At 40.5% G+C, this 13,889-nt stretch overlaps 1 protein-coding gene across 3 annotated transcripts in view; it reads left to right on the top strand.

The window, feature by feature from the left end:
* Nucleotides 1-13,889, top strand: part of IWS1 (interacts with SUPT6H, CTD assembly factor 1) — a 48,640-nt gene that overhangs the window by 5,682 nt on the left and 29,069 nt on the right. For all 3 annotated transcript variants that reach the window (XR_012779375.1, XM_075529927.1, XM_075529926.1), the window contains exons 3-5: nt 9,692-10,847; nt 11,714-11,897; nt 12,397-12,454. Coding sequence is in view for 2 of the 3 variants with exons in the window: in XM_075529927.1 (XP_075386042.1) it covers nt 9,692-10,847; nt 11,714-11,897; nt 12,397-12,454 (1,398 nt within the window). In the remaining variant the exon portion in view is untranslated. The remainder of the gene's footprint in view (nt 1-9,691; nt 10,848-11,713; nt 11,898-12,396; nt 12,455-13,889) is intronic.

The following is a 13,889-nucleotide window of genomic DNA, read 5'->3' as shown; positions in this document are numbered from 1 at the left end:
AGGTGAGGTCAGAGAGCTAATTGTAGATGGAGATAAAGCTTATCTTTTAGTTACTTTTATATCATGTAGTTTTTTTGTATTTTAAGGTACAAAAAGAGACCTCTCCAAATCTCATATAATGTAAGGAGAGCATTTATTCAGTCTTAGGAAAAGAAAAGTCAGGAACATCATCTGGATGTGGGACCATCAGCATGAGGTCATAATGGTGTCAAATGGTGGAGATTCAGAGACTTTAAAGGGATTTGGAAATGGCAATGAAAAACTCATAGAATCATGATTGGCAGCATATCAATACATTAGTTACAAGCAGAAAACTAAAGAAGTGGAAACAAGACTATGATTACGAAATTTGTATTATGTTAGATAGAAGTGCTTACCAGATTGGCCCATGATCCTCCACCAAGGCAGTCAGGATGTAACTCTAGCACACTACTTTCCTTTAAGGGCATACACAGGTAAGTTCCCAAGGGCTGTGCTGTATCTCCCTGGATCAGCGAGGGGAGTGACTGTAATCTTTCTCTAATGTACTCTGCCTGAGGACAACATTGCTAGTGCTGCTTGTTGATAGTCACAAGGAATTCAATGGGGCTGAATTTATGTGGAAACTCATTAATGGATTTTGGGCTTCTACTGCAGACCATGACCTTTGCCAACCTGGGTACTTAGAAATTTAAGCTGTAATATAATCCCCTCTTCTGATCATAGATTTTATTAAATATGCCTTGATCACAACAAACAGGCCAGCGTACTTTGTCTACATTGACTTGTTGACACCTTTCTTTGAATACAACCCTTTTAAGACCACCCCCCTCCCACAGGAAACTGGTGGCACAGTGGACTATGAATTGACCTGCTAGCCTCAGGGTTTGCGGTTAGAAACTACCAGTGTTCCTCAGGTGGAAGATGAGTCTTCTGTGCTCCCATAAAGATGTACAGGCTCAGAAACCCAAAGGGGTCAGTTCTTATTTTGCCCTATAGGGTTGCAATGATTCAGAATTACCCATCCAGCTTTGAGTGGTTTGGTTTAAACCCCCAGGCTCTCTTCTTTCTGATAGTTGGGCACCATCTAAGGTAAAATTATTAGTCTGCAGAATTTAAGAAATATAACAAAAAACAAAGAATATGACATAGGTGGCAAGTATATGATAAACCTAAGTTGCCAAATACTGGGAACCCTTGAAGACAGTAGGGGTTAGAATCATATGGAAACCTGTTCTCTGCCTCTGCTCTCATGGGTGTTTCCACTTTAAGGACAAAGGAGTATTCCGTTTTTTCATCTCAACATGTGCGTTTAAGGTAAAGGTCAGGTTCATTTTAGTAGCATTCCTGTTCGAGCCCTCCAGTATGACAAGAACGATGCTGCGCAGTCCAGGTACCCTGTGGTTGAAGCCTGGATCACCAAAGGCGGAGGAAATGCAGTTGAAATGATTAGCAGCCTAATACAGGGCAGATTTTTTTCATTTGAGGCTCTACACAAGGCATGTTGAGTGTTTATTGTTTCTTTTCTAAAAGGGAAAACTGCTCATCTCTAGTTTACCTACCGAAAGAGGTGAAAACACCTTAAAAACAGACACAAAGAGGAGGGGGAGGTGTGTGTGTCATGCCTTTCTGTGGAAATGCACTGACCGTTGTCACAGGAAAGCCTGTTCAAAGAGCTTAGTAACCGTAAGGCAAGGCTAGATTGGGGACTCTTGGTTCCTTTCTCCATTCCCCAAACGAAATCTGACTCAAGGTGAGATGACCTTTGAAAAATTAGTTTTTAAAATGCGCAACAGGGGTGAACAATGGATTGTTGGCATTAGATGCTTCCTCACTAGAACACAATGCTCAGAGTAAAATCGTCTCTTTTTCTGTTCATGTACCGAATGGCTTTTAGGCACCCGTTTTGGTTGAAATTGTTTGTTTTTCCAAACTCCAAGTTTCAAAGAACATTTAGGGACAAATAGCTTTATCTGGGTTAACCCAAAACTCATTACAAGTGTGGAAAGAAATAGTAAAACTTTGCTGACCAGGTATTTTTAAAGCCAAGCCATCATGTGCATCTGGCTCTTTTTCGACAATTGAATACAGCATGGCTACTTGTAAGTAAACTGTAGTACACTTGTAGACATCATTGAAGTGAAATGTATTCCATATATCTAATGAGAGTTTCTTATTAGCATATATCTGCGTACAATGGTACACAGAAAGTTTCACAAGCACACTGAGTCTTGTGTTTTCCTTTGGAAGAGCATACTTTTCATCCCCTCGCAGGATATTTTGTTCCCTGCTAGTTACTATTTTTTTCTCAAATGTGATCTTTTAAGTTTCCTGAAAGCCCCAAATGTGAATCTTTGTACAAAGCTTTTCTAGAGTTATTGAAAGAACTGCCCGGTTCTATGCTGCAGTCATTGGAATTTTCAGTTACTCATTCTTTAGTTAAAGTAGGAAGTGTTTATATTTCACTTTTTCTTAATTATAGTGGCACTAAACTTGAAGCACATTGAATAAGGCTACATTTTTATACCATTTTGTACTTTTGTATAAGATACTGCTGTTAACTAAATACTGTTGTGCTCATTCAATTTATATACCTGTTGTAATCTGTGTGTAGGTTTTTTGTTCTGCATGGTTTTAATTGAGGCATTGTGAATAGTTGAGATCATGTACATTAGCCCTTTGTCTTTCCATATAACAGGACAACGAGTCTTTTCTACAAAAATTATTCTCTTTGAAGGTTCTTTGATTTTTTTGAAGTAGTTTTTGCAAATCACAGGTCTCCGTGTGTTACCACAGACTGGTGTTTTGTTACTCAGTGTCAGCAGTAGACACTCTGTTGCAGTCATTATCTTAAAGCAGAGAACGAAGAAAGGGCAGTAAGTCAGATAACGGTGTCTTGAAACTGCCTTCACCCAAGTGATTCTTGAAGTTGGATAGGTTTCACTTTCAGGAAGCATCTTCTCTGTGATGGTTAGATTTTATGTCAGCTAGACGTATCTGGTTGAAAGTGGGGTGGAACCCAACCTATCAGTCAAGTCAAAGACTGATGACACCTGCTTGGGGGTGTGAACAGATATGAGCTCCCTCTTGCTCCTTTGCCTTTTGCTGGACCTGTGTCTGGTTCCTCGATCTCTTGTGTTGCCTGCCAATCCCAGGAGCTGTTAGTGGACTGCCAACCTTGGATTTATTTGGCCGGCCTCAGATTTACTCAGCTCTACATCCACCAGCCTGTGGCTCTCCTGCTTTGTTTTCCTGCTTCCTGTTTGTCAGATCCTGCAACTACAGGAGTCAGGAGAAGCCGTCAGCTTACATCTGACATGTGGACTTGAACTGGGCTGGACTTACCTACTTTTATAACCGTGTAAGCCATTTCTTGATATAAATCTTTTTCAACATATATGCATATACAAGCATCATTGGTTTTACTGCACTGAAGAATCCAACCTAACACATTTGGTACCAGGAGTAATTCTAAGAAATAAAAGTATATGAGTTTCCTACATTGGTTCTCAAGTCTAATTAGACCTTATAGCTCAGATAACTCTGCCCTGGCTCTCTAAGTACAGATAAGTCAGTCACTGTGAGTAGAACACTGTTAGTCCGTGGTATGAAGTGGCAAAACTAATACCAAAAATAGTTACTAGGTGCCATCAAGCCCCTGTGCACAACAGTAAGAAACACTGCACGGTGCTGTGCCACCCTCATGATTGCTCCTATGCTTGAACCCGCTGGTGCGGCCACTGTGTCATTCCCTCTTGAGGGCCTTCCTCTTTATTGCTGCCCTTCCACTTTACCAAACATTATGTCCTTCTCCAAAGACTGGTCTCTTCTGACCATGTGTCCAAAGCGTGGACAAAGTCTTGCCATCTTTGCCTCTAAGGAGGACTCTGGTCTTGTTCCAATCAAGATTGGTTTGTTCATTTTAGCTCTCCATGGTACTTTGAGTATTCTTCTGCAGCACCATAATTCAAGTGCATCGATTCTTCTTCAGTCTTCCTGATTCTGTGTCCAACTCTCACATGGCTTGGGTCAGATCCTTGCTTTTCAATACTCTAAAGTCTTATGCAGCAGATTTACCTAATGCAATATGTCTTTTGATCCCTTGGCTTCCTTCCATGAACGTTGGTTGTGGATCCAAGCAAGACAGAATCCTTGACAGCTTCAGCCTTTTCTCCATTTATCATGATGCTACCTATTGGTTCAGCTGTGAGGATTTTGATCTTCCTTACACTGAGTTGTAATCTATACTGAAGATTGCAATCTTGATCTTAGTCAGCAAGTGCTTCAATTTCTTCTCACGTTCACTCAGCAATGTTGTGTCTTCTGCTTATCATAGGTTGTTAATAAGCCTTCCTCCAGTTCTGTTGCCACATTCTTCATATAATCTAGATTCTCTGATGATTTGCTTAGCATATAGATTGACCCAAGATGGTGAGAGGAGATAAGCCTGACACATACCTTTCCTAATTTTAAACTATTCAAAATTCCCTTGTTTCGTTTGTTACACAATCGCTTCTGATCCTTGTAGAAGTTCTGAATGAGCACAGTGAAACGTTAGGAATTCCCTTCCTTCTCCAGGCTCTCCACAGTTTATTATAGTAGCCCACCCAGTTGAATGCCTCTGCATAGTATGAACTACCAGTAAACATCCTTCTGCTATTATTTGTTTTGAGTCAAGAACCATCTGACATCAGCAATGATGCCCCTTGTTCTGTGTCCTCTTCTGAATCCAGCCTGACCCTCTACAGCTCCCTGTCAATGTATTGTTGCAACAATTGTTGATGATCTTCAGCAAAATTTTACTTGCATGTAATAATCAGTGATATTATTCTGTAGTTTTGAGCATTCTGCTGGGTCACCTTTCTCTGGAATGGGCACAAAAATGGCCAAGTAGCTGTCTTCCAAATTTCCTACCACAGACAAGTGAGTGCTGCTTCCGTTTCTTTCCCTTTTTTTGCGCCTCCCTCCTTCAGCTTCATTGCTGAAACATTTCAGCGGGTAGTCCATTAATTCCCAGACCCTTCTTTTTGCTAATGTATTCAATGCACTTTCAACAGTCTTGCTTCAGCATCGTTGGTTCTTAAGTGATGTACCTCCTGAAATGGTAGAATGTCAACTAGTTCTTTTGGGCACAGTGACTATATTCTTTCCTTCTTCTCTTGATGCTTCCTGCAACATTCAATATTTTTCTTACAGAATTTTTCAAGATTTCTCCGAGTTACCCAGAATAACAAACAAAAATAGCACCAACTCGGGGGTAGATGAAGTGTTGATGAGAAGTGAGATTCTGGGTGAGCATGTGTTTGATATCTTTCAATAATTTTGTTAGCATGAGAAGTACAGTCAGGTTGGTTGGTAGGTTCTGCTTACAATATACAAACTGGTAAAAAGAAAGATGAAATCAAAGAGTTTTGGAAGCCTAGCTCAAATGACGAATAAAAACCTCAAAGCTTCTTGTGCCATGAAAGAAAGTAACACATCTGATATTGCTGAAAACCAAACCCAGCTTAGCTGAATTACAGGCTAGCTTAATTCTCAACATAGCAATGTATCTGATACTATCGTGAGAGCAGAGCACTGATTGGAAAGAAGTAGAACCCTGAACTTGGATGGGGTTATATGAGTTGATAATCCAGAAGATGAAGACATTTAGACCCTAGATTACATCCAGCCATTCCAGCCACCAGCACCACCCCTCCTACTGAAGAGATTAAACCACTCTTAGTAAAACCATTGTCCTCCCCACACACACTTGAGATTAGCCCAACTACAAGCTTAAGTCATAGTGTGTCCCCAAAAGTGAAATCTAGATGGTGACTCAGGAAGAAGTGTGCTATACTCCTAAAGAATTGCTAGAGTGAAAAAAAAAAAAGAATTGCTAGAGTGTTAAAAATATGTGCAGACAGTAACTTGGAGAATATGTGTGGGGAGGGTTATCAAGGGTGTGGGATAATGGTGCAAGGAACATAAGCTTGGGCCAGTCTGAGTTTATCATCATGGGCCCACTGAGTACAGATTCTTCATTCAGTGTTTCTCCAAGAGAAATTAGTGGAGTATCTTAATAGTTTATTTGGTTGGTTTGCTGAAGCATGGTTGGGAGATGACATGCACTAAGTTAAATTGAAGACCCCTATCTCCCTTGGTATACTATAGAAGAAGATATCCAAAGAATTTGAGAAATTGACATTTAAGAGTAGCTCCATAGGAGTCCCCTGATGTTATGCCTTTTACCAAAACAGTAAGAAACAAATTTGTGAAGGTAACCCCAATGGCTCTGAAGACTCCTGTGATTTCTATTTTATGCCAGCTAGGCTTGACTGTGAGAATTACTCCAATTGAATTAAGACACTTGCCTCCAATGGGGCTGATTCAGTTCCGTGGGGTTAGGGGGCAAGTGGCAGCATTCAAGTTGGTTGAGGTTACTGCAATGGAAAGCAGAGTCAAAGTAGTATCAGAATAGTCTGGCCTCTAAAGACCTATAGCATTGCCTACTTAGGGTGTTCCTAGGAGTGCAAAAGCTGGGATGCCTATTTAATCTTTACTGGATCCATACAAGCAGAAACATTCTAGATCAGGTGAACATTTGACTTGCCAGAAGAGAGAGTTCAAATGACTATGAAATAGTTACGAGGTGGGCACCCAGATCCGTCTGATTGAGGTCTAGCCATTGAATGACGTAAGGTTGGTGGTAGTCCTTATACACTGGGCTTGAGTCTTCAGAATCGAGTTGCTTGGAAATGTAAACTTCATCTAAGGCTAAATACCAGCATGATAGCCCTCACAGCATCACCTCAGGTCAGGAGGCTCACTTCACAGCAGATGAATTGTGGCATTGGGCTCATGCTCATGGAATCTACTGATTTACCGTGTTCCCCCTCATCTGGAAACATTTGCCTTGATAAAACTCTGGAATGGACTTCGGAAGACACAATTAAGGCTCAGTAAGCTAGGTAGCAACATCTTGCAGGATTGGGACAATGTTTTGCAGAAAGCTTTATATACTCGGAACCAGTGTCCAGAATGTGGTGGTGTTTCTCCAAGAGTCAGGACTCACAGGTCCAGGAACCAAGGGTGGAAATGGGAGTGGCACCACTCACTATGCCTCCTAATGACCCACGCACCACGTTCTTGTTACAACCCTCTGCTCTCAGGTCTGGAGGTCTTCTTGCGAGGGAGGCATACTCCCACAGATTCCATTGAGTTGGAAGTTAAGAATGCCTCCTGGATATTTGAACTCACACTTTTTTGTATTTATCTTCTACAATACGCATTCTTTAAAATGAAAAGGAAATATGTTATATACTAGCACATTTTTACATTAAATATTCAGTTATATACGAAACTCAAAATTTGAAAACAGTTAAAGAACCCTTTTGTGTAAACCTGAGTTTTATTTTGTTGTATGTTAGTTGATTTTTCTAATATTTTTCATTTGTCTTTTTTACTATCATGGATTGAATTGTATCCCTTCAAAATATGTATCATTTTATCGCCACCATAATTCTCAGTGGTTTAGCGTTGGTTGTATAATGTAATATGGCAGTTAGGTAATGATTTCCCTTAATGGTATCATTAGGTATGATTATCAGTTTTGGTAAGTAATTTATGACCTATGAAGTGGTATGATTGTGGTTGGAAGGGGGATGCCAACACCCCCACCACTAATCATGGGTTCGATAGGCACAATTGTACAGTTGAGATATATATTATATCAAAGTCATAGAGAGCATGAGAGATTGAAATAATGGAGTCAGACACATTTCATGGTAGCATGCTCACCTCAGCCCCTCTTGGTCTACATGGAGAGAGGGTGAAGGGAAGGAGGGTAAAGGGAACAGGGAGCGAGGATGGGAGAGGAGAGCGAGCCTAGTGAGCTGATGAGTGGTCAAGGGAGTTGCATAGAGAGGGGGGCTCTTTATTGCTAACCCAGGCCTATATATGTTTGGCGGGGAGTGCAAGCCTACTAATTACAGGTAAAGACATCATCACAGGAAGGGGTTGCACTATAGGTTATACAGCAATGAGAGAGGGACAATCTAGGGACATACACGCAATAGGAAGAGGAGGGATTGGGGGCATACATGTGACAAGATGGGCGGATGCTAGATTCAGGATGGCAGCCTAGCTTTGGATGTCACTGAGCTGGTTTGATCTGTTCCCTGGCTCAACTGATAGAGACCATTCTCGGTAGGGTGTGAACTCCACTTACAGGAACCAAATCTATGACTGTAGGTCTTTCAGGAGCTGGGCCCACTGCAGTCTGGGGACTGATCATGCCTGCAAGTATCTGGCCTCCCCCACATGCCAGCAAAAATACCCCAATGCTTGGCATGTCTCTGGGGGTGACAAAACTGGGGAAAAGTCTCTTTATAATCCCACATGTCTGGATTGGCTCCTAATAAAGTGGTTTGGAAACAAAACAAAAAAAAACCTCACAAAGCAGAAGAGATGTGCACTGAAAATGATAAAGCATTGCTAAAAGAAATGAAAATAAATGGAGAAACATTTTTTTTTTTAAGTTTTATGGTCTTGGAAAACCTATAAAGGTTTGCTACAATTTGGAATTGGTGATGACAGTGGGCTTGGACTTTTGCTTTTTGTTTGTATACATTATTAAGAAATTTACCAGAGGCTGGAGAAAGGAGAAATGGGGAATCATAGCTAGATACGTACAGTTTCTGTTTGGAGTGATGAAGGGTTGGGAATAGATAATGGTGATAGCTGAAAAAATTCCAAATGTAATGAGTGCCGCTGAATTGTATACTTAAAATGACAGATTAGATATTTTACCACAATAAAACATTTGAAATGCCTGCCCCACTTATGTTCTAGACAGTGAACACATCTTCCAAAAACCCAAACCAAACTCACTGCCGTCCAGTTGATCCCAACTCCTAGGGAGCCTGTATCGGGGTCTATGCCTTTGCGTTGTGAGGCTGGCACAGAACTGGCACTGTTTTATTGTGTTGTACATAGGGTAGCAAAGTATTGGAACCGATTCACTGGCACCTAACAATAACAGCCCCTTATATATCTTTAAGGGAGCAGATAACCCCATCGGACCTTATCCTTGAATTTAACTGATCCGCAGCAGATCCCCTCGGAAGACACTTTTGTGATTGGATCTTTTATTGAAGGCACCCTACTTGAGACTAAGACAAGTATATTAATGAGAGAACTTTTCTGCAGCTGATTGCAGAGGTATATTTAAACACATTTTGTTTGGAATGAACTCCCGCATGTGTGAACTGGAACCATAGTAGCAATATTTACTTAAAAGAACTTGAATACATGTTTGCTGGCATTTCTTTGGAAACTATAGGTAGATTTCTGAGATAAAGAATTAGATAAGAATGATAGGCTTTTAAATTTGTTCATGTTTAATTAGCTCTTCAAAATTAATCTAATACTTACTCCAGGATGATGCTTTTCAGCTTTACTTTGATCCAGCTTAGCCATTTTGCAGACAGCAGCCTTTCAATAAAGTGGGATGTGCGTATCAAGTTTGGGGCAGGAAGTGTTGTACAGCTGCTCTGTGCGAGGAAAGTAAGACTGGGAAGCCTCAGATACAGTCACTGAGAGTTGCAGTCGACCCGATGTCACTTGGTTTGGATTTTGTATTCTCGTGCTTTAAAAAGTACTTTTAAGTTTTTAACATCTCACTGACCTTTTTTTTTGCACTTTGCTAATTTTTTCTAACTTTATTTTTCAGAATGAACCTAGTGATCAAGAAGATGGCCTTACCAAAAGGCATCATGTAACAGACTCTGAGAATGATGACCTCCCAAATCTTAATGCCAGTGACTCTGAAAGTGAGGAGCTTCGCGGGCAGAAGGATAGTGACTCTGAATCTGAAGAGCATCCAGAGCCTCCTGCAAGTGATTCTGAAAATGAGGATATAAATCACCAGGGGAGTGACTCTGAGAGGGAAGAGACCAGGAAATTACCTGTTAGTGACTCTGAAAATGAAGAAATTCTTAACGGGCATGCAAGTGATTCTGAAAACGAAGTTGTTGAAAAACATGCTGCTAGTGATTCAGAAGTTGAAGAGCTCCCGAAAAGTCCTGCCAGTGACTCGGAGGCAGAAGATGCTCTAAAACCTCCAGTCAGTGATTCTGAGAGTGAGGAGCACCCAAGGCACCAAGGCAGTGACTCGGAAAATGAGGAGCTCCCCAAGCCTCAAGTCAGTGATTCCGAAAGCGAAGAGCCTCCGAGGAACCCAGCCAGTGACTCTGAAACGGAGGAGCTTCCCAAGCCCAGCGTCAGTGACTCAGAAAGCGAGGACCCCCCACGGCATCAGGCCAGTGACTCTGAAACGGAGGAGCTCCCCAAACCCCACGTCAGTGACTCTGAAAGCGAGGGCCCTCCAAGGAACCCAGCCAGTGACTCAGAAAATGAAGAGGAACTTCCCAAGCCCAGCATCAGTGACTCCGAAAGCGAGGACCCCCCACGGCATCAGGCCAGTGACTCTGAAAATGAGGAGCTTTCCAAACCCCACAACAGTGACTCAGAAAGTGAGGAGCTCCCCAAACCCAGAGTCAGTGACTCTGAGGGTGAGGAGCCGCAGAAGGCACAGGCCAGCGATTCAGAAACGGAGCTTGCTGCCTCCAGGCACAAACAGAAGCCTGAGTCGGACGTTGACAGTGAAGGGGAGAACAGGAGGGAGGATGCTGACGTGCACAATGACTCCGTTCATTCAGATGGCCAAACTGAGCGGAAACGGTTTCCCAGTTCTGACAGCGAGGAGGAGGAACCCAAAAAGCCGAAACTTGAGAGTGATGAAGATGAAGAAAAAGAGGGAGCGGAGGAAAAACCAACGAAGAGGAAAGTGGCTGTTCTGTCTGATAGTGAAGATGAAAAGAAAGCATGTAAGGGATTATTTGGGATGTGGCCTCATTTATTATGTAAGCTTGTAGCTGTCGAGCATTGCTTGTTTTCTTTGTGTCATTAGATTCTGTCATTCAACTTGATGCTTTAAAATTTTCACTGGGAATTGGTTCCCCTTGGCTTTTCTCGATGTTAACTTTCCTTTGAGGAGTTGTAGCAGTTTGTTTGTTTTCTACCAGAATGGGGAATGTTTCCAAGGAAGTTATTTACATGAAAACTACTTACTAAATCTATAGTTATTTGGATATCACTAGATCCCATACAAATAGTAACTAAGGTTTTAGAGGGGACTACATTTAGAAATTCATGTCTCTTCAAGTAGCCCAGCATGCTAGGACCCCATTTTCACTGTGATTCCCCCAACCCCCTCTTTTTAAGCAGATTTATTGGCATGTAATTCCCATGGTCAGACAACTCAATAGTTCAGTTATATAAATAAGAGTCGTGCAATCATCACCACAATTTTAGGACACTTAACTTTTTTTTAAAATCATTTTATTGGGGGCTCATACAACTCTTACATAATCCATACATACATCAATTGTATAAAGCACATCTCTACATTCACTACCCTCACCATTCTCAGAACACCTGCTCTCCATGTAAGCCCCTGGCATCAGCTCCTCATTTTCCCCCCTTTTCCCCGTAACACTTAATTTTTTATGGGAGTAGAATGCCTGTCTTTCTCTCAAGGAGTAGACAATGGTTTCGAACTGCTGACCTTGTGGGTAGCATCTAAATGACATGTCAGTAGATCCTTTGATTTTTTTTTTCCTACTTACTACTATGAGGACTATTTTTAATTATATTTCATAAGACAATACAAGTTTGTTTTTTTTTACAACAGCAAAGAAGAGTCGTGTTGTCTCTGATGCAGATGATTCTGACAGTGATGTTCTATCGGAAAAGACAGGCAGAAGAGAAAAGACTTCCGGCAGTGAAGAAGAAGTCGAGAAAGAAGAAGCATCTGACAAGAAGACTGAAGAGAATGATTTGTTTGGGAGTGACAGTGAGTCCGGGAATGAAGAAGAGTAAGTGATAGTATTGTGACAGGAGCTTTGAAAGGTTCTTGTAAAGATGGTAAAGAGGAGTTTGTCGAGTTTTTGTAAATTATTTGAAATTTCTGTTGAGGTGTAATACATGTCACCTGAATGTATACTTTGGAGACGTAGGTTTTTTGTTTGAATGTCTGAACTGCATCTTACAGATTAAGGGAGAGAAGCAAAGAGAACAGGTATGAGGACATGTATTGTCTTTATAATCTTTGGTGATAGAAATTAGAGCAGTGCTGCACTGGAGGCACACAGGCTGAGACTGATTAGAAAGTGGTACAAGGGAACTCTCTGGGAAGATGAAATCACTCTGTATCTTGATTAGTGTGCTGGTACATGAGCATATACGTTTGTTAAAATCTATTAAACTGTAGATCTGCACATTTTACTATGTGTAGCTTATTCTTAATTTCTAAAAAGTTTTTTTATGGTTCTTATGCAAATGAGAAGAAAAACATTTTCTCTATTTCTCCTCTAGAAACCTTATTGCAGATATATTTGGAGAATCTGGTGATGAAGAGGAGGAGGAATTTACAGTAAGTACAAGATTAAACTGCGTTCTGTGGTTTTTGTTTTTATGACAGTAGTTCTCATGGACTTTTGCGGTAAGTTGGGATAAAGATGTATTGAGGAAAAAATGGATTCAGAAAGTGGAATAAAAGAAGGTAGAGGTATAAAAGCAAAATAAAAGATGGGATTAAAAGGGGAAGGGCCTGTTGAGTTGAAGCAAGGCAATTAATATTGTTAAGGGTGACATTTGATTCTAGCATTGATTTGGGGTAATTTGTAGCAGCCCAACTATTAACAGCAATTAAAATAGCTGGAACATAATTTTTTTAATGTGCTTATTGTCAGAGGAACACGCCAGCAAAGAATCACTAAGTCAAGAACCAACAGAAGACAGAAACTTAAGTAGTAAGCTCAGTATTTAGAATATCTTATCCCGAGATGTGATTGCCTATTCTGGAAAACATACCAGAGAGGATGCTTCATATTTTTTGGAACTTAGAGACTAAGGAGACAAAATTTGTAATATGTGCCCTGCAATGGGTAGGGGCCCATCCATTTAAACGACATGTTCTGGGTTGAACTCAAACAGTACACTATAGGTATATGGGTGAATTAGAAGTTATAATAGCCCTTGCATGGACTTTATCCAGCTTTAAGTCATTTTATAACCTAGTAAACACTAATCTCGGGAATTTTATTACTTTCATTCTTAATCTGTTAGCTAATGATCCTAGTGTCCTGAAATAATAATAATGCTATTTTCAGGATAAAAGTAACACCACCATAGACCTCCAATTCTATGAACAGGTTTTCAAATACACACTTAGGTACAGTTATAAAGATAAACAGTTATGCAACAAGCAGTGGTAATGACAGACAATGGAACTAGGCCTAGAAGCTCTAGCTGTAGGAATTTCAGGCATCACTTTTATAAAAAGACTGGCAACATAAAAGATAAAAAATTTTGTCAAAAAAAACTACAGTGAAATTTTTAAGAGCCGGAACTGACAGAATCTTAAGACTAGATGCAGTTTAACTACTTTTCTATTGCTCTTTTTGGTGCAGTGTTTGAATTTCACATCTCACAGGTTTCTACTTCACGCAGATTTAAGTTTCTTCGGTTTGGCTGTAGGGTGAAAATGTACAAGATTAGGAGACAGATTACACATGAGAAGGTTTGAAATATCAAATTAAAATACCACAAAGAGGTTAAAACTTACATAACAGACGACATACTTGAAGAAACAATATAACCAGATAGATTGAAGAAACCACGTGCTGGGTAAATAAAACGAATTCTATGCATTAATACGACATAATGAAATTGTAAGAAAACAAGAAAATATAAAAAGCAACCAGTGAGGGAAATAAATTACATCAAAAAAGCATCTATTCGACCAATAGCTGACTTCTCAACAGGAAAAATAAAAGCCAGAACTCAGTATTAAAGGAAATAACTGT

The sequence above is a fragment of the Tenrec ecaudatus genome, chromosome 13 (assembly GCF_050624435.1).
Source record: "Tenrec ecaudatus isolate mTenEca1 chromosome 13, mTenEca1.hap1, whole genome shotgun sequence".
Lineage (NCBI taxonomy): Eukaryota > Metazoa > Chordata > Mammalia > Afrosoricida > Tenrecidae > Tenrec > Tenrec ecaudatus.
This window is presented reverse-complemented; position numbering and strand designations above follow the sequence as displayed.